Below are 26,221 nucleotides of genomic sequence, written 5' to 3' on the forward strand. Positions count from 1 at the left end.
TTTTTTCTAAAAAATGTTGGCTAAGTCCAAGAAACTGTACAGTTATCTCTCTGAACTCACAAGAAGTCAAGGGGATTGTTCTCTATCTGTAATTGGATCAGAAGGTAACTATAAAAGATGAACAGTTTTCAGACTGCAATCATAGCAGCTGCAATCTACGAACATCATGTACGCGAAATGGGTGGTGGCTCTGCTGTTGTGTTGGTGTGGTGCAGGGGTAGTTGAATCTACTTTGACAGCATGCCCACAACTGACACGCCCATCTGAATACAACATAACAGAAGTAAGTAACAAAGAGTTTCTGTTTACTGTAGAATATACTATAAACATTCACACACTGAATTTATCAGTACACTCTAACAGGGAAAGATAGTACACTCTGCTGCAGAAAAGAATAATAAAAATATGTCTTAATAAACCTCTTGACTATCGTTCACAACTGTTGTATTCAGTATTTAAAGTATTTGATATCCATCAAATTTATAACAATATCTTATTGAATTTCGTATATAAAAATAAAAAAAATATATTTAATTTTTATTCACATAAATATAAAAACAAAATATCAGACAACATACGCTTGACACAATCTAATTATATCACCACTATAGCGTATAATCACAGTAGCAGCTTCGGTCCAAGGCTTTGTAACAAGATAATAGCTAAATTCCCGAACATTCAATTTGCTAATGCTCATTAAAAAAAAAAAAATTAAAAATTACTGTATATAGAGGAAATTTAGAGCTCCAATTATTGTGATATCTATGGTTTTCTTTTTTACTTTTCATTTTGTTATTTAATAAAATGTCTTAAAATTATGTGGTATGCCTCCTGAGCATAAGTATATAACTTACTATTTCTGGGGGTGCTAGCGTGATTTATTTAAGAGATATTTAAGAGAGAGACAGAGGCCGTTAAGGGGACAGGATGGTATTTTTTAAAACTCTTTTCCTATTTGGTGTAAATTATTAATTTTTTGTATGTAGAGAGCTCATAGCTGTGGCAACTCAACAAAATACAAATATTTTGAAAAAAAAAAAAAACTTATTTGGGGGGCCCAAATTTGAAAAAAAAAAAAAATACCCTATGTAGGATTGTACTAAAAACAATATATCTAAACCGTTTTTAAAGATAGATTCAAACAGTTTTTGCAATATATTTGCAAAAGTATGTTCTACAAACTGCCTGTAACAGAATTTTGATATTAGTCCCTACGTTTGTAAAATAAACAATTAAAATTTAGTAACAATTTTCTGATTTCCTTTCTTGCAAACAAACCGACGTATTTTTAAGATGAAATCAATTAACAAAATTCTGTTACAGAGAAAAGTTTCCTAATAGTCTAAAGAATGTGTGTTCTAAATTTCTTGCATGTATCTTTAATAGTTCAGAAATTATATCCATTTTGTCTGGCAATGTAGCAAAAAGAAATGAAGTTACTGGAAACTGATAAAAGCGGGCGAGTGATTTAAAAATCCATAGTGCAGGAAGTTTAAAAATGACGTCTCAACATCCAATAAGGGCACAAATACCCACAAAATGTTATGCAATGCATTCCACACATATCAAAGGGTATTTTAAAGAAAAAAAAATTTGAAAATTTAATTTACCGGAAACAACAATAAAAGTGGGCGATTTAAAAATCCATAATGCAGGAAGTTTAAAAATGCCGATCCACACATATCACAGGGTATTTTAAAGAATTTTTTTTTTTTGAAAATTTAGTCATTTTTCATCAAAAATACCATCCTCTCCCCTTACACAAAATATTGTAATAGGTTTATAATCATAATGATTATTATATAAAAAACTATATGTACCTTTGTTCTAGAAATACAGTATTATTATTATGATTATTTATTACTATTATTATTATTATTATTATTATTATTATTATTATTATTATTATTATTATTATTATTAATTAAGGGAAAAAATTTTTTTGTAGAAAAGTATTCATTTGGTACTAATATGGTATTAGAATTCTTTTGTTCTACTCTATCCAAGGAATAAGCTGTTAAAAAACTGCATAGTTATATTACTTCAGCTCTGTATATATAGGGTGTGACAGTGTCAGTGTATTATTTCAATCTAATATTCAGTTACTGTTACAGTAATTTTCTTCAGATTTATATAATATACACTGTGTCCACACTAAATAATACAGAAATAACAGCTTATACCGTGACTTGGATAAGGTTTATAAAATAAATTTCTTCTGCATTATATAGAGTGACTGAAGAAGTTTTTATTTCCACTAGTACACTTCAACATGAGCACCATTTATAGCTCGAAAGGTACCAAAACAATACTCAACCTCTCGCCAGGTGTTCACCAACAGACCAGGTGTTATAAGCTCAACTGCTTGAATGATACGCTGTCTCAAATCAATCAAATTACGAACTTTTCTGCTGTACACAACATTTTTAATAAATCCCCACGTATAAAAATCCAAAGGAGTTAAAACCGGGGATCTAGGAAGTCTGGAAGTTGGTCCACCCCTACCAATGCAATTTCTTGGGAAGGTTACATCCAGAAACGTTTTAGCATTTCGATGTATATGGTGGAGCACCATCTCAGGCGATTTCCCATATCCCAGTTCGTGGAGCGTTAGCATTCTGTATGGGTGAAAGTTAAGATCCTGTTGCAAAATTCTCATAAGGCTGTGATTACTTTATTGCAAAGCTGGTGCATGTTGTGGACTTCTTACGAATGCTTGAGGCACAATTGCAATGTTTTGTGGAGATCGCACTGATCCTGGTCACCTGGTGGTTTCTGTTTTAGTGCTGAAGCCACATTCCGAAATGACGCAATCAACAATTTTATGGTCTTGTGGGTAGGAACACAAAGCACAATGTATTATTACAACAGGCTCGCCAGTCTTAAAATAATGTTCCACAATGTAGTTAGTTAGTTAGTAGGGTTTAAAAAGGGAGCGTCAGCGACTATGACTATTTGCACCCTTATCTAAAATTCTTCACAGAGTTTCACAAATGCAGTTTCAACAAGGTGATGCATTAAAATCATAAAAGTGAGCAGTTCTCAGACCCTAACTAGTATTTAAAAAGAAACAATAAAATAAAACAAATGCTACCAGAAATAAATTATCTGGCATATTTCTAAAATACTCGGATGTAAAAGGTCCGAATGTTGAGTTTGTTAAAAAACTACTAAATAACATATGTAATACTGCTTCAGTCACATGTACACGATAACAATGAATTAATATGCATGCACAAAACAATTGAATTGTGGAACTGAACTGAAGGATAAAATGACATAGCCTACCATAAGGAATAAATTTATATTACTGTTTGATATTTGACTTCAATATGTACAGTTGAAAATAGGGAGACATTTCTGCTCAACTTTATATACACTTTATATTCTGAAATGATATAGTGTTAAAAGTTGTGTAATCAAGATGTATAGGCCTATATCATTATGTCTGACTATATGATTTTATTGTAGGCTCTGGGTACTTGGTACGAAATATATCACTTCAAAACTGAATTGGACAATGCCAATGCAACTTGTGGATACGATGTTGCTTCTCTTACCCCTGAGGGCTTGGTTAGAGATGATGTATATGACTTCAATGTCAGGTAAGCCCAACTAAAGGTGCGTCTACACCAGAAGTTTTCATTAAATTTATTAAAATATTCATGTTTATAAACATTTACTATAGTCCCGACGCTGTTATTCCCGGTGTGACTCCTCCTCTTTGCTTACATCTTAGGAAGTCAAGGCTCTATAAAGTCTAGGTAGGTAGTATCGCTCGAAATTTTTGTTCTTTTGATGCCGAGCTACCAGACGAGGGATCTATTTGCCACACCGTTAAACATTATCATGTCGTAGCTCCTATGATAATAAATCAAACGCACTGTAATTCAGCAAATAATTGAGCGGCAAATAACATCCTCGTGTGCTTTCTGCGAATGCCAACGAAAGAGCCTTGCGGTCGATTATATATTAAGCATTTATTCAGCCTTAGGAAATGCTTAACATCTTCAACAGCGAATGTCCACGCCTGTGGAGTAACGGTTAGCACGTCTAGCCGCGAAACCAGGTGGCCAGGGTTCGAATCCCAGTCGGGGCAAGTTACCTGGTTGAGGTTTTTTCCGGGGTTTTCCCTCAACCCAATATGAGAAAATGCTGGGTAACTTACGGTGTTGGACCCAGGACTCATTTCACTGGCATTATCACCTTCAACTCATTCAGACGCTAAATAACCAAAGCTGTTGATAAAGCGTCGTAAAATAACCTACTTAGAGAATCAACAGCAAATCACAAGACGCACACGTTTAAATGTAGCCGACCTGGAACATGATTGGCTGCTGGAAATTAGAGCGACGGGACTATATATTTATTGACATAACTCTGTGCATATTAACTTTTTTTGGCTCGCTCATGAAGTTTTCGATAATATTTTTAAATGGAACTATTCATTAACTTTGCGAAGTATAGCAACTTTATGAACTGCGCATATGTGTAGAACTGGGGTGTTTATGCATTTATAACACTTAAAACAGACAGGAAAAAATGGGCATTAACAGCACGAAAAGCACTGTAAATTAAAGAAAAAATGGCACAATAGGCACTGCATGTTTAAAAAAAGTAGGTATAATATTTTTATCAGCTAATTTATATGACATTGCTGCAACATTCCTTGTTATTGGTTGCAAGTTACCCCAACGTACATATCATATTTAGATTTTCTGAAGTTAATCTTTATCGAATAGAACAGTTATATCACAGAATAAGTTTGTTCTAACCAATTGACATGTTTGAAGGAAGCCAGTGCAGACAGTCTTCTGTCTACCACAACTGTAATACCACCTTTCATTGAAAAACAAAATAAATCCGCGGTTCAGCAACCCATGAAGGGCAAGAGCTGACTAGCCGACTGCTGCTAATGTCCACATGCCTCCACAAAGGTGAATGATCGTCCAACCAGAATGGACAATGATCCTCCAGCCATTACAGCTGGTTGTTATTACCTTTCATTATTTACTTTATTTCCTATAAGCCCGTATTTAGAAGCAATACACATTTGCTCTTTCCACAAATGGAAATTGGTTGTGCAGGAGAAGACTTTTTTAAGTGTATTAGTAATTCCGTTTTATACGAAGCTTTCATATGAGTTGTCTAATATTATAGTCAGCCACATCCACATTTTTTTTCAAATTGAGTTTAATGCTGTATTTACGATCTCTGTAAGTTTTTCTATAGATCTGTGAAGAGTCAAGTTGCAAAATTGGTATAATTCCATTTAAATGGAGGTAGAAGTTCTCGGTCAGGTGCAGAATCAGCCACATCCACTATGCAGATTTGGCGCGCATATTATATCAAATGCTATTAATTTTCTCCAGCCTGCATTGTTGTCTACTTGAACTCTCTGCTATTTTTAACTAGCAATCATTATTGTAGCATTTCATTCTGTGTAGTTAACAAATTAATTAATTAATTCGAAAGCTATGAAAAATATTGTGAATAATTCAATTTCATTTTTGTGTGAGCTTTACAGAAGTAAATTTGTATTCTTTTCTTAAATTTAATTATTTGTATTGAACAAATTTGAATTATCCGTATGTTGTTTCACTTGATATAATTCAGTAGTTCATAAAGGATAATAGGTTGACATTTTGTGAATAATTACATTTCACCATTGCAAAAACAGCTAAATCCAAAATGGGGGGTTCAAAGCCAGCTACATCCAAATGAAAAATGTGTTTCCTACCAAAAATCAGAAAGGTAGCAAATACAAATTTCCAATATATGTTTGTCTGTGTCGTAACTTTATGGTGCCAAAGTAACGAAACTGTTTATAGAAAACCCGTTGTTAAAATTAGCTTTTGTTTCTCCTGTAAAATTTTATAAAATGGATGTATCTCAGCCATTGCTAGGGATAAATTCAAATTTTCTTTGACATTTTACATATTTAAAAAATGTCTGAAGCATAACTTTGATTCTGGCTTTCAAAATGTGAAGACATACGATTATATTTTAAGAATGAATTTTTGAGTTCCTTTAATACAAATACCGAGGGATATTTTTCAAATGCAAAGAAATAATACATTTCTATTCCAGAGACATTTTCCTATTAGCCTAAAGAATACGTGTTCCAAATATCATGCATGTAGCTTTAATAGTTTCGAAAATATGTCGACTTTTTTTACGAGAATAAAGCAAAAAATTAACGTCAAAGGAAATTGTAATCAAAGTTTAGTGTAATTAAAAAATCCAGTGCACCAGACCTTAAAAAATAGCATCTCAGAAGCTGACAAAGCCATAAATGTGCATTAAATTTTATGTAATGTATTTTTCACATATCAAAGATTGTAAACCATTTTTAGTCATCGTTTCCCCTTGAAAACTCCGTTGACCAGAGCTTTAAAAATAGCGTCGCATCAGCTGATAAGGGCAAAAATGCGCATTAAATTATATTAAATATATTTTTTCATGTCAAAGATTACTGTAAAGAAGAAACTTTTTTTTTTAATTCACTGGTTTTCTACCATATTAAAACCATGTCGTGTATCTTTCCCTCCTAATTAAGGGGTTGCAGAATCTATTTTAACAAATGAGATATAGTTTATACTCCTCATTGTAAAATTGCCATTAATATCTAAAAACTAAGACAGGTAATAAACTGGACATTGTATATTATTACCCGTCCAAGGCGAGTGAGGACCTGGGAGATGAGCGCACCACTTGTTCTATTGTCAAACAATGCTCATACTGCAGGCGGTACAGTCAGACTATAAAGGGAACTGAAACACCAGATATTAATGCAACGTCATATGATGCGACCGTGCGACATATTTATCTGGATTTCATGGCATCATTTTTGCTTGGACATAATAAAAGTTAATAATTTTTTTACTTCGTTATTTAATGACGCTGTATGAACTACGAGGTTATTTAGCTCGATGGGATTTGTGATAGCGAGATCATATTTGGCGAGATGAGGCCGAGGATTCGCCATAGATTACCTGACATTTGCCTTATGGTTAGTGAAAACCTCGGAAAAAACCCAACCAGGTAATCACCCCAAGCGGGACTCGAACCCGTGCCCGAATGCAATCCCGGATCGGCAGGCAAGCGCCTTAGCCGACTGGCTGTTAATAATTATTATTAGTGATAGACTTAGTTACACATAATTTTTAGTTACTTGTTATAAATAATATATTTCACTGAACACAATATATAGCGTTCCATCGATGCATTTATACTGTAACACAAATAGAGTATAGGCTATCATTATCAATATTATACAGTAATTACACTTTGAACATAATTCACTGCAATAATGTTTAAAGTTTCTATATAGACACAATAGTTTGTCACAACCAGAACGAAGAGAAATTAAAAATTTTATTGCAGTAGAAGAAAATAATACATAAGGAACCAGTTGTATGAAGTAAATAATAATAATAATAATAATAATAATAATAATAATAATAATAATAATAATAATAATAATAGTCATTAAAATCATGATTTTAGTTTGATTCTAATCTACAGAGCAAGTCAATTTGCCTATTTTATATTAAAAATAGAAATACTTAGAAAATACTCCTATTAAAAACATTCATTTACTTTATTGCTTTTGTACAAGAAAAACTATTTTCTTTCTACTATAGAACATCTTAGTAACACTTTCAGGAACTCGTTAACGCTATTCTTTCATATTCTAGAATGCAACAACAGTGGAAATCTTACAAGCTCTCATTAATACAATGTTGCACCTCTTAATTTAAGTACAGAAGCATAAAAATCGTAAGTGGTCCAGTACATCATATAGTGATGGGCATATGTTGACATAAACCGTTAATACAGACAAAATGTTAGAAAATAAGACTTAAGGCAAAATGATCATTTTATTATATTATGGCTTGCATTCCACCCAGACACAAGTCAGCAATACCAAAAGAAAACTTAAGCTTTTCTTTTTAATAGCTTTTCAGACACTAAAAATTGTAGAAAAGAAGTGACTTGAGCGCCATTGACCATGCACCAAAGAAATATATATATATATATATATATATATATATAAAATAAAAATGTTACTCTAAGTAGGCCTACACGATAATCTTTAGACCTCCTGCAGCTCGGTGAAAAATGTAATCAGAGACCTAGTTCTTTACTGGTTATAGTAGAGACTACAAGACAACTTTTGTACATCCTTATGTTTTGAAATTCTGATTTTTTTTTTTAATAGCCCTAGTGTACAGGCCGACTAAGAGGGAACATGAATATACGCTCAACCTCAGCAGATAAACAGTTTAGTTCGCAGAACTGCTGGGTCCTCACTCGCCTTGGACGGGTATTACTATAAAGTCTTCTTTATTTATTTACAGCTCAGGAGTGTATGAACACAGATTTCAAGTGCTAAATATGACAGACATAAGTGCGCTAACTCTGAGCCTTGCGTTGGAGGGAAGTAAGTATCATATTTATTTTTTATCAATGCTATTGTCCTTCTATTAAACAATAAAATGATACTTTAAATGGTGATCGTTCTTGAATAAGAAAAAAGGTGCTACAATTTACGTCATGCTATTAGAATGTCATTTTTCCAGATTCACAATCTATATCATTAAAATAAAAACAATGTAACTAGAATGGTTTTTTTTTTTTTTTATATTTTACTTTTCTATTAAAAGTTTGTTTGAGATTTGTAAGGAATTGAGAGTGTCATCATAAAAGATTACTTGTCTCCCGATAGAGTTCTTCAGATAAAGGGGATCGCCAACAGAACACATTCAACTCAAGTACAAAAACACACGAGATTGAAAATATAATATGAATATGAATATTTACTGTCAACAGCTGTTACATCTGTCTACATGTAGTGATGTATATCGTGCCATCACTACATTTATTTACATTTACATTACTATCATTTTAACACTTCATTTGTGTTTCTCTTATTACTTTCATATCATCTTCCCTTATGTTTATGAACTTTAACTCCTACTACAATCTCTCTTTGGTTGTCGGGGTGAACGGTTGTGTTTCGCTCCACTAGTCCTTGGCTGACCAATCCTATGGGTGGAGGTAATCAAGTGAACATAAGCGCATCTGCTCTGTGTAAACGATGTAAGAACAAAGTTACTAGTAGAGTTAAATGCGTTCCTGTCAAAGTGTCTTTCATTCTAGTTTTTTCTAAATTAATATGATTATTAACATCTTTCTTATTGTTAGGTTTCGTAACAAGCTGTTTTTTACGGTGATGGGTTGTTAGACTCTCACTTTGAGAGAGGAACAGAGATTGAGGGTTTTTGAGAATAAGGTTCTTAGGAAAATATTTGGGGCTAAGCAGGATGAAGTTACAGGAGAATGGAGAAAGTTACACAATGCAGAGCTGCACGCATTGTATCCTTCACCTGACATAATTAGGAACATTAAATCCAGACGTTTGAGATGGGCAGGGCATGTAGCAAGTATGGGCGAATCCAGAAATGCATATAGAGTGTTAGTTGGGAGGCCAGAGGGGAAAAGACCTTTAGGGAGGCCGAGACGTAGATGGGAAGATAATATTAAAATTGATTTGAGGGAGGTGGGATATGATGGTAGGGACTGGATTAATCTTGCTCAGGATAGGGACCAATGGCGGGCTTATGTGAGGGCGGCAATGAACCTCCGGGTTCCTTAAAAGCCAGTAAGTAAGTAAGTAAGTAAGTATTAACATCTTCCTCTTGTTTCTCGTGTCCCTACTGTAGTCTCGATCGATTCTTATCCCCTTCTGCCTAATATTAATTGAAAATATATAACAATCTTCGTCACACCAACACTCATATGGATGTGAAACCGGGATAATTAAAGAAACTGATACTTCAAGAATCACGGCACAAGAAATGAGATTTTTAAGGAGAATAGCAAACTATTCTTGGTAAGATTATAAAATCAATGAGGCAATTCTACAGAATTCAATGTTAAACCAGTTCCTAAATACAGTTAAAAATTCAATCCAACATGTACAACGCACGGCTAGGAACAGGCTACCAATCCAAATTGTAAAGTATACACCACACGGAAGAAGAACAGATGAAAACACTTCTTGGCAGCTATTGAGATCTGAATAGGCCACTCGGCCTATACCTTGGATGCAATATAATGATGATGATTGAAAGTTCTGTCAAATTAGTGAGTTCCTGTTTAAGTACCTGTATATCCACTTTCAAATGCATTTTTTAAGGGACTTTGTAGCAGACAAATATAAATAACAAGCAAGCATTAACCCTATTTAATTCATATATATTATTATAATGTACCGAAGTACATATGATATTTCCATGCAGATATTCTGCGCCATCATACGATGAAAGAATAATGGAACGGAGAAAAATTCTCTCCGGCGTCGGATAGTGGATAAAGCGTCAGCACGTAGAGCTGAAAACCCGGGTTCAAATTCCGGAGCCGGAGACAATTTTTCTCCATTCCATTACTCTTTCATCGTATGATGACGCAGAATATCTGCATGGAAATATCATATGTACTTCGGTACATTATAATAATATATATGATATGCGTAAATCACTTCGTGATTTAAGACGGCACTTATTCCATCGGATCCCGGCCAACTAGTCACTCATTATGAGTGCACCTCAGCAAATGTGTGGACTTCGGTCCTAGGTTCATAGATATCTATGGCGTAGTGCAGAGGGCGGCCACCAGAGGGAACCCAAGAGTTGGAACTTAAAACTGAGACGATTCTTCCGACGCGGGGTAGAATCTGGTGTGGCTTAGAGGATAAAGCATCAGCACATAGAGCTGAAAACCCGGGTTCAAATCCCGGCGCTGGAGAGAATTTTTCTCCGTTTCATTACTCTTTCAACCTATTTAATTCAGCTTAACTTCTTGATTTCAGTCACTTTTTTTACTATGTCCTGCAACGATTTGTCCAACCATGTTAAATTAAATAAGAGCTATCCTTTGCATGTGACAAATACTCGTACAAGTGTTAAATTTGATCCTGAAAATGAGTGTATAAAATGAAAATTCACTTACTAAAAACTGGTTACAAATAATATTAGTTACAGAATGATTTAGGGTATTTACATCTTGAGAGGGATTTATAATTTTCTGCTCTTTATTCTAGTCTGAGATATAAATTTGCAGCAATAACTTTCAAGTGAATGCTCTATGACAACAAAGAATACAATACATGTTAGAACAATGATTATTTATTGGCATATTTGTCCTCAAATAAAATAAGTATATTGATAATCAAACTTTCTCTTTTGTTATTGTAGGGACTGCACTGAGAGATGCCAGGAATCGTACTGAAGTACTTATTTGGAACACTAAAAGTCACACCGTCCAGTCAATCAGAGCCAAGTTTAATATTGAAAAGAACCATATAATGAGACAAAGAGGCAAATATAATACCAAAAGGATTGAAGTATGGTGTCAGTCCAATGCACCAGCAAAATCCATTCTCTGTAATATAAAAGACGAGGCTAAAAAGAAAAAATTCCATGTCTCATTGGGTAGTACATTTAAAGACCGAGAATTAAAACGAAAAGGCAACGTTAACGAAAAAGATATAGACACTCTAAAAATTTTACAATGGAACTCTAGGTCTTTAAGAAACAAAATGGATTTATTAAAGCAAGAAATTCAAAACAAAAAGCCTTCTATAATATGCATACAAGAATCTTTTCAGATTGATGATATTTTAAAATTTTACAAATTTCCTGAGTACAAAATTTTTAATGATTCGTGAAGATAGAGGAGGTGGAGGTATTGTTACCATGATCCACAACTCCATTCATGTAATTGAATCTAAACAACAATTTTAAGGCCAAATAGAATACATTAGGACAAAATTATTACTTCAGAATAACATTTCATTTTCAGTTGTCAATATATATATACCTCCAGGCCTAAACCTAGTCATGGATAATATAGAACAACTGATCCCATCTGATCACAAATTTATCATAGTTGGTGACTTTAACAGTAAACATCATATATGGAACAATGGACCTTCAAATCAATATGGAAACATAATCTACAAATGGTTACTGAATAACAACAAAACAGCAACATATCAATGTGCAAGTACAGGATCTACAAGTACTCTAGATCTCTCTCTCTGCTCATCAAACATATATGATAATTTCAAAAACTGGAGTGTTGGTGAAGATTTGTCAAGTGATCATCTTCCTGTTTATATTACATTTTCATCCTCTACAAATAACTCGCCAGATAACATGCTACCTAAAACAAAATGGAAAATAAAGTCCGCAAACTGGTGTACGTTCAATAATGATACTACAAGATTTAACAATTTTAAACATTAAACAACAGTGTCTCAAAAAACTATTGGTTCCAGAACTTCGGAAATTACTGATGTCATCATAACTAGAGCAAAACAGTCTCTTCCCACTATCAAACAACAATCTTGTAGACCTATGAAAGTCAGGCAGAATAATGATTTAACTTACATGGGAAAACAACAGCAATCTGCTCGGCAACAATGGGTGAAAACGAGGACAGTTGATGACAAAATAAAATATAATAAAGCAAGGGCAAATCTCATAAGAAGTATTCTTGAAGCCGAAAGAACAAGTTGGCAGCAATTTGTTGGCTCCTTAAATACAAATACTTCATCTAAAACTATACGGAAAAGATTTAAAGCCATAGAAAACAAGAGTTATGAACATATCACTCACCTTAAAGATAGTAATCAAACAATAATAACAGAAAATGATAAAAAGCCAGAACTCTCAAATTCACACTATGCCCAAAGCCTGACTAATAATTCATCATGGCCTAAATATATCTAAAAAGAAGAACAATATCTTACAAGTAATTTTCAACTCATTTTTCATCATAACAATATAACAGACATTGCTTTTACCACTGAAGAAATAAACTTGGCAATATCAGAGCTACACAATTCTGCTACAGGAGAAGATGAAATCCATAACAGCATGTTATTAAATTTCTCTGATAAAATTAGGCAAGAAATTCTCCATCTCTTCAATAATATTTGGAAAACAGGCTTTTATCCTAAAACTTGGAAAAAAATGCAATTGTAATTCCTATTCTCGAACGAGGTAAAGACAAATTGGACCCTAAATCATATAGACCGATATATTTAACATCCTGCATTTCTAAATTACCTACTGAAACGCATTGTTCACAGAAGATTAACCTGGAGACTTGAAACTTTCAATCTTTTAAGCCCTTATCAATTTGGCTTTAGACCATCATGTGGCACAACTGAAGCTCTGTTATATTTTGCTCAAGAAATTTATAAAAGTTTTACAGAAAAGAAGACTATATTAGCTGTAATGATAGACTTAGAAGCCACTTTTGATAAAGCTCCACACAGATCCATTTTATTACAATCTATGAAACCTGGTATCAAAGGCAGAATGCTAAGATTTCTACATTCTTTTCTTAATGAAAGAACAATTCAAACCTCAGTAAATAATCATTTATCTTTATCCAAAAAAATTACAGGTGGTATACCTCAATGTTCTGTTCTAAGCCCAAATTTATTTAATATAATGTTAAAAGACTTACCTAATGTTGTTCCAGCTGAGGTAAAAATAAGTATCTATGCATATAATGTTACAATATGGGCTATGAACAACGATCCAAAAGAATCATTAAGAGTTATACAAACGACTGTAAATAATATCAGTAATTGGGCATCCAAATGGAATCTATCTATCTCACAATCACAAACTGAATATACTGTCTTAACAAGAAGATATAGCTTAAATAACTATAATCCTCACATTTATTTGAATAATCAAGAAATTCAGTACAATCCAACTCCTAAGATCCCAGGACAAATTTTTGATGAAAAACTTTTATGGAAAACCCATTTAACCAATGTTGCTTCACAGTGTCTACCATGATTAAATCTCTTGAAGATCATAGCTAATAAGGAATGGAGATCAGATATCACGACAATTCGTTGTTTTATAATGCTTATATACGATCAAAATTGACCTATGGATGTGAAATATGTGGAGGAGCATCAGCAACCCATTTACAAAAAAATTTTTGTTCTTCAAAGCTTAGCTTTAAGATTATGCCTCGGAGTGCCAAAAACCACATGAACTGTTGCCCTAGAAATTGAATGTAATATTCAACCAATCAAACACTATACATTACAAAAGGATCTAAAAATACATTTAAAATATCAAGCCTCATCCAGATCTCAGATGTTCTTCAAACTGTTAAATAGTATCCTGTGTAATTTCTATAAAATAAACAAAGAAGAAATGCCAATCTATATCACAGACATACTCAATGCTAAAATTACAGTTGTGAACGAAATTCCTCTATGAAAATGGGTGATTCCAGAACATAGCATACAAATTCCAGGAAATCATTCCAAAAATGATCCTTCATACATTCTTAAGTTAGATGCCATGGAACTACTCTGCAGCACATATAAGGATCACCTTCAAATTTATACAAATGGATCTCTAAATCCTAATAATGGGACATTAGGAGCAGGGTATTATATTCCAAAATATCAAGGAAGTTATTTCATACCATGTTCATCCTCCTCCAGTCTTGACATTGAATTGCTGGCTATTGATGCTGCTCTTCAGTGAGTTCTGAAAAATCTATTACCAACTCCAAAGGGGCTATATTTAATATAATTAAATATGTACCAAACCTATACGCACATAGAATTATTCCAATTCAGAAACAACTAAGTAAACTAAAAAAACTCCAAAAGGAAATAACATTTCAATGGATACCTAGTCATTGTGGTATACCTGGAAACGAGAAAGTCGGTAATGTTACAAAACAGGCAACATATTTGCAACCAAGACCTCTTCAAGTGATATTTCTGTCCAGTGCTTTTGCTCCAGTGAAGTCTCATCTTGTAAACCTATGGATCAACAATTGCCTCTCTTCTGACAAAGGAAAAATTCTAGTCTGTACAAAAGAAACCAAATGGCCTGGAAATGCACAAAAACTTGCCCAGACATGTTCAAACATTTTTAACAAGAGCAAGAACAGGTCACATTGTCACACAATTGTACCTACACCGATTTCACATTTCTGATAATCCTACTTGTCTGTGGTGTAATAATCATGATGAAGATCTGGAACACATCCTTCTATACTGACCATCCATAAACCACAAATGAAGTAAATTAAAATCATCAGTACCAGTTGCAGAAGACACAGCCCTGCAGTATATATTGACTACACCCCAACTCTGGCTACCAGCAACAGGCATCTATAATGAACACCGACCAAAATACCCCTCATTTCTCATGAAAAACAAAAACTGAATAGAGTGCAGTGGACTTTATGTTGTCAGGAAACAGCTGGATACATTAAGAAGGTTGATTGATTATTTTATTTTTCAAGCAAGCAGCACATGCTAAGCTAGCACAGAGAATTCGGCCCTACTTAACAATTATACTTCTAGAGATGTAATAAACATTTTGTAGCAAATATACTACCGTACTCCCTTTTTCAGATGTGTATGAAATAACTTCATGGACCGCGGAAACTGACTACACTCGCTACGCGGTGAGGTGGATGTGCTTAGAAGTTGCGGAAAATACAATTATTGGTAAGTACCAGCAGCAATTTAAAGCACACTAAGAAACACCATTCGTACATAAATAACACAGATATATCAATGACGTTATCACAACTGACCTACGAAGATAAAAAAATTCAATGTTTTATCATCCACTTACTCATAAGGGAGGGTTTTTAGTAGGGCACAATGGATTTGACTGGAAGTGTTAATGTAGACTAATTTAAAGTTTCTGAAAACGATGGTGAGGGTCTCTCGTTTCAGAATTGCAAATTTGTAAAAATACAGAAATTTAAAAAATCTGATTTCATGTCGTTCTTGCACGCAGCTTGCTCATAATCTACATGCAGAGAGCAGTAGAGGCGAGGTAACTACTTTCTTCCCTCCCTGTTAGAAATATAGAAGTGGAATATGTTCACATTTGTATTTAAGACGAAATGGATAATTTTTATTTTTATTTTAGTTGGTTATTTAACGATGCTGTATCAACTACTGGGTTATTTAGAGTTGATGAGATTGGTGATAGCGAGATGAGGCCAGGAATTCGCTATAGATTACCTTGCATTCACATTACGGTTGGGGAAAACCTCGGAAAAAACCCAAACAGGTAATCAGCCGAAGCGGGGATCGAACCTGCGTCCGAATGCAAGTTCAGAGCGGCAGGGAAGAGCCTTAACCGACTGAGCCACGCCGGTGGCTGAAATGGATTATATTTAGGGTAAACTCACCTGTTATGTTCACACATGATAATGCAGGTTCATTAAAAAATGTTCAGAACAGAGCATCTTTTCATAATACAGGCATCTTATAATGGCTGTAGCAACCGTGCAGCAAATCAAAACTTCGCTTTACGAGTTTGCTGCACGATCCATCATGGCGGAATGTGTGTTTTGGTCTTTTGCAATGTTTATTATTGTCAAAATCGTCTAGTAATAATAATTCCATGTCATTATCATAGAAGTCGAAATTATTTAACATGTTTGGTTCTTTTAGGGTTAAATTTATTACAGCAGAAATAGAAGCTAATATTAATTGTCCACCATTTTTGAAGGAGTTTATTTTTATTCCTGTATTGTATCCACATTTTTGCCAAGCATATATTAACATATCTTGTAGAAGAGGATCGCAGAACTGATGGTAAACAACTGAATGTAACCTTAATATAAAAACTCTGTTGTGAAGGTTAGTATCTGAATGTTCCATAGTATATTTATACCAGCCGTCGAATAACTAACTTGTGCTGTTGGAAGAAATACATACTAGGTTCAAAAAGTTCCCGGAATTTGCTAGTATCATAGAAACAACGTACCTTAAACACTATTCTACAGCATTCCCTTCGAAATAGTTGCCTTCCGCAACAACACACTTTTGCCAAAGCATGTAGAGTTCCTGGAAGCCATTTTGTGAAACCTGTCTTAGTGCTCTCGTCGCGTTTTCGATAACCTCTTCAGCATTGAATCTCTGTCTTTTCAGATGACTTTTCAGACGGGGAAACAGAAAGTAATCAGGTGGTGAGAGATCAGGAGAGTATGGTGGGTGATCCAAAGCAGTTATGTTGTGCCTGGCAAGAAAATTCTTTACAATAACTGCGCGATGAGCAGGTGCATTGTCATGCATAAGCAACCAGTTGTTTTCTACCCACTTTTCTGGACGTTTCCTTCTCACTGCGTCCCGGAGACGACGGAGGATTTCTACGTACAATTCTTTCGTTACAGTACGACCTTCTGGAATGAACTCATGGTGGATGAGACCCTGAGAGTCGAAGAAAACTTGCAACATAACTTTGCCTTTGGAAGTGTCCCTAGGAAATTTTTGCTTCCGAGGAGATGTTTTCGATCTCCACTCTGATGACTGTCGTTTAGGGACTGGGTCGTACAAGTAGCACCAAGTTTCATCACCAGCAATAATTTTGTTTAAGAAATCACCATCTTCATCAACCATACTGATCATGTCCCCAGCAAGAGTCATTCTTGTTTCTTTCCGTTCTGCCGACAACATTTTCGGAACTAACTTCTGAGACACGTAATGCATGTTGAGATGCTTGTGAAGAACACTGTGTACACTTCCGACTGATATTCCGATCTCTGCTGCTATCTCTTTTATGGTTTTACGTCGGTCGTCCCTCACAACATTACGCACATGCTGAGTGATTGCTTCATTTGTTGCAATTGTTGGTCGGCCGCTGCGTACGTCATCTTTGATGCTATCGCGGCTACCAGAAAAGCGTTTATGCCAGGCATACACTTGAGTTTTTTTCATTGCTGCTTCGCCATATGCTTCTTCGAACAATCTCAATATCTCTGCAGGAGTTTTGTGTAACAAAACACAGAACTTGATGTTTGTACGTTGCTCTGTGGACATAATTACAAAATGCGACGAACAAACAAAACACTATGCTAAACAATTGCCTACAACTCAAAACCAACAATCGCCATTATCAACAAACTTTAAGGAAATGACATCATGAATGTTACCAACAAAACAAATGTATAATATCCCTTGTTATATATTAATACGAAAAATGGTAGTAAAATTCCGGGAACTTTTTGAACCCAGTAGTAGATGTATTATGTCAATGTACCTGTTACTGTCATTAATAATAGCCCCAAAGATGAAAATGAACAAAACTGTCATGATTCTTTTCAACATTAAAACTGGGTGTGCATTGTAAAATTTTAAACAAGAAAAGTTACAATTTGCAGTGTGTCAGTAGTTATGCTACACTCATTATAAACTATAAATGGTAGTTTCGCTCAACCATGGTAAAGGAATTCTATTGTTATGAAATATGTAAAATGTTTAATGAGAAAATAACTGTTATGTTCATGTCAGTTATTTTCTGATCTGGGTTAATTACAAACAAATTTACTTGTAAAGTAATATTTCATGTTTTCTTTCCTTTGCAATTCACAGTCAATTCCAAAATTTTTAGCCGACAGAAGACATTAGATGAGGATGCCCTGCCTGAGATAGATGCGATTCTTGCAAGAATTGGAGTGAATCGAAGTCAGTACGAGCTGGAGGTGCAGACAAATTGTCCTGATCCTACCCAAGACAACACCATAAGCTTGTGATATTACCATAATACAGTAGTAGCAGCAGTAGTAGTATCTATTGCCCAGGCACTTGGAAGTTCTCCATTCGCCTTCTAGCTTTCCACTATAATTTTGAGTCTGAATCCAAAAGATTTTATGCCAAAGCTGGACATTTTCGTAAATGTTCTTGATTCTTCTAGGTTACACAGGATGCATTTTGGCGAGTGCTGCTAAATAGTCATGGCAGTTAGCATTCGAAATTTTGCTAATGCATCATATTGAGAAAAATCATAATGTATAAGAAGCACATGTAAGAAGCATTATTAAGAGCCAAAATAAATTTACTTTGCATTACTTGTAATCATGATTCAAGGTCATAACTTTCCTTATAATCTCCTCCTCAAATTTAGGCTAGAATTTCAAATACGACATTGCCACAGCTCTCTTCTACTGATCGATGCTGGCCTCATGAGAAATCAGCAGTATTGTAGTAATTTGATGATGTGCTACTACCTTAGGAGTTGTGCGGGAGGAAAATCGGGCAATGTTGCCAACTTAATTTCGAATAGGCTGTACACCCAAATATTTTACTTTATATTTGGAAAAAAAAAGTGCGCGTGGTATTCGATAAAATACGGTAAATCTGTACAAGTATTTACAATGGAATTATAATAAAACCTTGGATTATGAGTAACTTGGTTTGCGAGTGTTTTGCAAAATGATCGAACAATGAAGAAACATTTTTTTTGTTAAATGAGCGATGTCTTGCAATATGGCTTTGCTTGCCGTGTGTCACGTGATCACAACTTTCCTTCAACAGCACAGTGCAGCGGCACCGTGGAATATCATCGCGTTCTCTGTCTCAGTGTGTAAAATGGGGAAGCGGTACAAAATTTTGTTCAAATTCACTGCCCTGATATGGTTGTAGCAGTGCCTGTGATAAATCTGTTTAACAACAACACAATATCACATTTCTGCAAAATCCTGAAAACGAGGCAAAAGCAGGTGTCATTCATAGGTTCTTAGTCAAAGGAAAAGATTCCAGTCAGTAAAGCAGTCAGAAGTGATTCCATTAGTGATAGTGAAAATATATTTTTTTTAATGTTCAAGAAATTTAATAAGCAGTAAAACAGGTAAAAGACACTCAAAAACAAAATGCAGTAAAGTAATTTGTGTTGCACTGTTACATTCAATGTAACCTAAATTATACTGTATTTTATATGAATAGAAGGTTGTGAAGCGAAATAATCTGAGTTTGCTTTTTTTTTTTTTTTGTGGCTTTGATATGCGAGTGTTTTGGATTAAGAGCACGTTTTCGAAACGAATTATTCTCGTAATTCAATGTTTTACTGTACTGTCTTTCATCTCAATTGGTTTGTTTCTTTAGTAGTGCCTGTGTTGTTCTTTAGTCAACTGTCTGAAGACAGGTCTGAACCGCACAAGTGATACCAATCTGGCACCACTTATGAGGCAACTAGGTCAGGAGATAATGGGGTATGGTGGCCAGTTCCTTTCCCCCTTCATTGCATTTATCGCTGATTAGTTACATATTACACAATCAGACTTCAGATGTAGACAAACTCTGACACATATCGTCAAATGAGATATACTGCCTGATAATAGATGTACAGTAGTGGCAAAAAAACTGGACCGACCCTTGTAGCTGGTACAAAAGAATCCTGTGCTGTGTATTGTGTCAAACCGTGGTAATTTCAATAAGGATAGTGAAGCAAGAGGTATGTACTGCTATTTAATGTAAAACTGCGCAGTTATCTTTGCCGATAAAGGTAGAAATGTATTATTGATGCCAGATGAAAATAAAACTCTCAAAGATTTTTCGTCTGTAAGTTTGAGGCACTGAAGGAAATAAAAGACGGTAAGAATCGAACAAATGCAATACATTTCATTGTTACAATTAATTATACAAGATGGATGTGTTTTGTGACTAGCAAAATTTGAATCTGTGACTCTGAAATCAGCTACAAGGGTCAGGCTGGTTTTTTTTTTTTGCCACTACTGTACATATCAGCCAGAACCTCAATCAGAAGTAATGTGTCTATGACAAGAGAAAGAAATACTCCCCAGAAAGATATATGATTTTACAATTAGAGCTAGACTCTTATTCTGCGGGGTGGGGGTCATATTCAATTTATTCCTGCAAGAAAATAAAGTCTATCCCTTTAGAGCAAACACGCAAGAGTCAGTTGTTAAGCAAGTGACGTCAGAATAGTGTAATGTAACTCACTGCCATTGCTAAGCAAGTGATGTCAGATGTTGAAACTTCCATAACACTTTATTCGTTTGATCGAGCACAAAAGTTTTGTGTTAAAATGTTGGGATAAATGTGATCCATATCAGTAAAAATGCCTATAGTACAACATTTAATTTCCCCTAATCTATACATCTTCCTTAAGGTACTTGAGTACAATAAAAAATATAGGACATCAATATTTGTAACACTTTTTTTCAGAGTCCAGTTGCCCAAAGGTTTTGTGACAAACTTGAAACTGCGTCAGAAATGTGACTTTTTTACAGTACATAAAATTCATTGTTTGATATCAACTTTACAGTGTAATGCAAGGGGCGTTGTTATAGATGAAAGTATGCATTGTATTTATCATAATATTCTATCTGAATCTGAAGAAACATGTTTACATTAAGTTTCGATTTGTAATCATTAGGCCCCGGCCCTGCAGTATATATTGACTACACCCCACCTCTACTAGCAACAGGCATCTATAATGAACACCGATCAAAATACCCCTCATTTCTCGTGAAAAACAACAACTGAATAGACTACAGTGGACTTTATGTTGTCAGCAAACAGCTGGATACATTAGGAAGATTGATTGATCATTAGGCCCCGGATTTTGATGTAATATCGAAAAGAGAAAAATATATATATATATATATATATATATATATATATATATATATATATATAAATGTAGTAAATATCGGGAAAATATGTAATTAAATGTGCAATATTAATCAAATATGTAATTTAAAAATTACTATTTATTAATGCATTAAATTCACAAAAATGTCACAATTTAACTGGTCAGTTGAAGTCGGAGGGTGCAGTCTGGAAAGTCAATTTGCCATTTCCACCCCATTGTATAGCTTGTAAATACAACTTATCTCTGCCACAATCTATGCTTTTTCTTGTGCCTTAAGATTTCCTAGAAAAATATTTTTGTGTCACAAACATAATGGTATTTTGACTTACCTGACACCTGACCCAAACTCCTCGCTAATAGCCTGCTTTCAATTTGTAACAAAGTTAAATGACCGGCATACCTGACCGTCCCAGATTCTGAGAACACATCAGTGCAAATGTATAGAGTTGAGGCACTCCGAACTACTGTGTTTTACAGACAAAGTGTTGAAATTCACAGTTTTATGTTTATTTTTATTTATAAAAGAACCATTTTCTTAAGCCAGCTTCAGAAATTGAAGTCTTTTTTTTTATTCTAGTAGGTTATTTTACGACGCTTTATCAACATCTTAGGTTAGTCAGCGTCTGAATGAGATGAAGGTGATAATGCCGGTGAAATAAGTCCGGGGTCCAGCACCTAAAGTTACCCAGCATTTGCTCATATTGGGTTGAGGGAAAACCCTGGAAAAAACCTCAACCAGGTAACTTGCCCTGACCGGGAATTGAACCCAGGCCACCTGGTTTCGCGGCCAGACGCACTAGCTATTACTCCACGGGTGTGGACAAATTGAAGTATTTCCTATAGTTACGAACAGAACATAATGACGTCAGTTCCGGGCCCTCCCTCTTTACCAGCATCGTGTACTATAGTGAGGACAAAAGGCGGCCCTCCAAGCGGTGTTATGGGACAGGGACGTTAATATTTATGTCCAAGTATATATGAAAGAAAATGCAATACTTTACTCTGAAAAATAAAACAAATTTAATAAAAAAATTAAAAACTCAACAATTGCATAGATATATACAAAAATTTTTCATTCTTTATATAATATGTAATATTACTAAAAATATGTAAAATGAAACTCAACTATAACCATATCAGAACCACAAAACGCCGACATTTGTCATTTTCAGTAGTATATACGATTACACCTAAGGATGCATAATTTTCTTTTACTTCATTGGCTTCTGTGAAATAGCATATATATATATATATATATATATATATATATATATATATACAGTGATAAACACATGGTTTTAGTTTGAAGGCACAAGTACTTAAAACATAAAATACTTACTTGTATATTCTAAAGCACTGTTGTAGTTCCCTCTTTCCCAACTTGTTACTATAATTACCACATTACCAGCATAATACGAGAGAGGTCCAGGACGAATTACTAGGGAAACTGTCAGTTTCTCTGGTATTGTGTCCTGAACCTCTATTTGTAACAAGGTTAAGTAACAAACAATTTTTATGTTGAAAGCATTTGTGGCTGCAAACTAAATTCACGGTTTTATCACTGTTATACATCTCAGGAAAGCAAATAACGCAAAAGAAAATTGTGCCTTCTTTGGTGTAGATGTTCTGGAAAATTACCAAACACATAAGCATGTATGTTACAAATGTTACATTAAAGGATTTAAATCTGGATAGACACTACTACCCAACATATGATTTTAGCAATTTTACGTTCTCAAACAATGCCTACACTATTACAATATTTACATTATCTTCAATAAATTTAAACTTATGATCATAATATTGTTGAACCTTTCGCTTTTATTATTTACATTATCACTATGTACACTTCAAATTTAAATTTAATAACTTAGCTGCTTCTCTGAAAAAATCATGAATAAATCACTATTTAGATAATAGCCTATACATAGTTACAGCAAGAACATTTCTTTACAATTGCATTACCACATTAAGGTACTTGGCTTCCAGTCGAGGCACATGTACCGTGCATATAAGAAAAACTGAGTGCCAACACAAATAAGGGCAGAGATTTGCTGTGAAAGTGGGGTCCAGCCAGGGCTGCCAGACGTCCTGGATTTTAATGGTATGTTGTGTGTCCTGGATTGAGTTATATTTGTATCAGAATGTAAAAAAAAAAAAAGGATAAAATACAACTTTTTACTCATTTCTTTAGAGTTACAGTAGAACCTCGATTAGCCGTCACCCTATTCACTGATAGGCGGATTATCCGACTGTCTTTCTCTCGCACTTTATTTTCTGCTGTACAAGAAATACGAAATACTGTAAATTATGTTAGTATGTATTTTTTTTCTAGAAAGGGTTGTTACATTCTTTACGTTACACTATGTAGTGGGAATGCTGTCACTACCAACAAGAAAAATGGTCACTTTGTGGGGGAGGGGGACGACTGTTTCTTCTAATTTTTAAAATAGTCACTACCTGGTTTCATATAAATGACCCCAACAACTTCCACACAATTACTGCAAACCCGTCCACCATTCAGTCATTGTCCTTACTAATCAAGTGACCATACTATATAACTTCTATGCATAATATCTTCCAGAAGAAAACGTGCTGACTATGCCAAATATTGGTATCGAAAAAAATAAGTGCAAATAATAGGGCAGTTTGGGAAAGAAAAAAACTATGGCTTATCATTTGCATCAGAAATCGAGGCTGATGTTACAACAGTGCGCAATTTAATGAAATAAAATTAAAAAAAAAAAAAAAAAAGAAAAAAACCAAGGATTTTCCTTGGTCCTTAAAAAAAACAACCAGACATAAATTAGTGAACTTCTGATCCATATCTAGCATGTTAAACACAACATCACGGAGAAAAATACGAAACTTTATGCATTATGCATTTAATTTATGAAAATATTTTATGGTAAGGACTATTCGAGTTTTTCGATTAACTATTCAGTCCATCCCCTTCATTACCATGGATAATAGAGGTTCTACTGTACTTTTAAAATTTCTTATTCATTTTTTCAAGACTCTGTCCAACTACAGTGAATGCCACCTGGTCCCTCCTATTGGATTTTTTTTTACGCCTTCTGAACTGATTTGGTTATGTAGCATCTGAGTGAGATGAAAGTGATAATGCAAGTGAAATGGTGAATGTTACTCATGTCCCGGCCACTACAGGAACTTGATAAAATACCTTCAGAATGCCTTGTATTTAAAGTATTGAGTTGTAGATAATTGATGTGATCACTGGGAGAGCTGTAAGCGATTGGCGACTTTCATAATAATTGCATTTTACATGCTTCGTGATATACTGAATGTGTTAATGTAGTAATAATTCTCTATATATGGTACAGTAAGATTTTGTGTTGTGATTGTGATAAAAGTATTCAAAAATGATCTATAGTGCCACATTGGCAGTGACAAAAGTGTGCAATATTCGTTCAGTGGCCGGTGGATACTCTACATTGACCAAAACCTCAACCAGAAATTGAACATGGTCTTGCTCGTTTCATAGTTAGGGATGCTAACTGTTACTCCACAGCGGTGGACCTTATCAGGTTGTATTGAAATAAAAACGATAATACTATAGCATGTAGGGCTATTAGGTATTAGGTAGGTATCTTTATTCTCTACTCTCTTTGGAAGTCGATTTATTATTGATAGAAATTAAACACTGTATCATGCATTTTTTCTGGGTAGACCAGGCTGTAATATAATATTATTTTTCCAGAATTTATGAATAAAAGGAAGGACAGTTCATAATCTAGCAAAAATATAACAAAATTAAAAGTTCAGGCTCTATATAATTCTGGATAATTAGCTTAAATATGAGTATATGGAAAGAAGAAAATCAGTTGTATCATACTGAATTATTTCAATGTGTAGCCACGTTAAGGGATGCAGTATCATCACCTGCCCAGGATTCCTAATGAGAGAATCTGGCAACCCTGGATCCAACAGAGAGGTGCGGACAGGCAGGATTATTCTATCGAGGTGGAAGATGCAGGTGGCAGGGAGGAACAGCATAAAATCACAGTCTAATATATACATTCACGAAGGTTGAGTTGTGAGGGTGCTAGGAATAATAGACTGTGCCGGTACTATTCCGCATTGTCTGTAATGAGGCGATATTAGCGATCCTAGTGGTTAGCGACTATCTATGGATGCATATTTACTATGCATTGAGCTTCGTACATAATACTAGACTGTGATATAATCTTATTTCTGTGCGTTTCCATATAGATCACAGAGAAAATACGAGTTATCGTAAGGTCGACCAGTTTAGGTTAGTTTAGGCTTTTAGTATGCCTTGCATATAATTACTCACAATTGTCTACGAATGTCACTACCTCACCCAAACCCCTCTCTCCCATGCTAACCCGTCTTTGGAGAGAGGGAAGGTTCTTGCTATACGCCTTCCTTTGGTAACGCTATTGTAAAGATCAAAGAGCAAATCTTAGACATATTTTCGGTGACTTTTACCTTATGAATATGCATTGGACTACAACTCTTCTTGAAAAATCACACAAACTCTTAAAAACAAAACCACACTTCACAAAGTATCATGAACACAAAAATCACCTTTCAAATAGCAAACAAAAATGGTCGATTCTTGTTAGATATATCGATAACAGTAGCGCCAACACAATGAATATTACACTCTTTCAGTTCAATGTATTTTACCTTCTTACGAGATACGTATTTAATAGCGCGAAATTCAATAGAGACCAAAGCTAGATGGGTGTGGCACG

At 34.5% G+C, this 26,221-nt stretch overlaps 2 protein-coding genes across 3 annotated transcripts in view; both read left to right on the forward strand.

The window, feature by feature from the left end:
* Positions 1-18,933, forward strand: part of LOC138714736 (lopap-like) — a 44,841-nt gene extending 25,908 nt beyond the window's left edge. Inside the window, exon 6 of the transcript XR_011336070.1 lies at positions 18,780-18,933. The gene's annotated coding sequence lies outside the window, so the exon portion shown is untranslated. The remainder of the gene's footprint in view (positions 1-18,779) is intronic.
* On the forward strand, positions 125-25,523 carry LOC138714723 (lopap-like). 2 transcript variants are annotated; one of them, XR_011336067.1, is made up of 6 exons: positions 125-283; positions 3,472-3,605; positions 8,364-8,446; positions 15,479-15,574; positions 23,454-23,583; positions 24,496-25,523. XR_011336067.1 is itself a non-coding variant. In XM_069846812.1 (5 exons), the coding sequence occupies exons 1-5, from the start codon at positions 167-169 to the stop codon at positions 18,616-18,618; spliced, it is 591 nt and encodes a 196-aa protein (XP_069702913.1). In that variant the 5' UTR covers positions 125-166; the 3' UTR covers positions 18,619-18,933. The 2 variants fall into 2 exon arrangements, 1 of the variants encoding a protein (XP_069702913.1); XM_069846812.1 differs by lacking the exons at positions 23,454-23,583; positions 24,496-25,523 and adding an exon at positions 18,458-18,933.
* The last annotated feature ends 698 nt before the right edge of the window (positions 25,524-26,221 follow it).

The sequence above is a fragment of the Periplaneta americana genome, chromosome 2, assembly GCF_040183065.1.
Source record: "Periplaneta americana isolate PAMFEO1 chromosome 2, P.americana_PAMFEO1_priV1, whole genome shotgun sequence".
Taxonomy (NCBI): Eukaryota; Metazoa; Arthropoda; class Insecta; order Blattodea; family Blattidae; genus Periplaneta; species Periplaneta americana.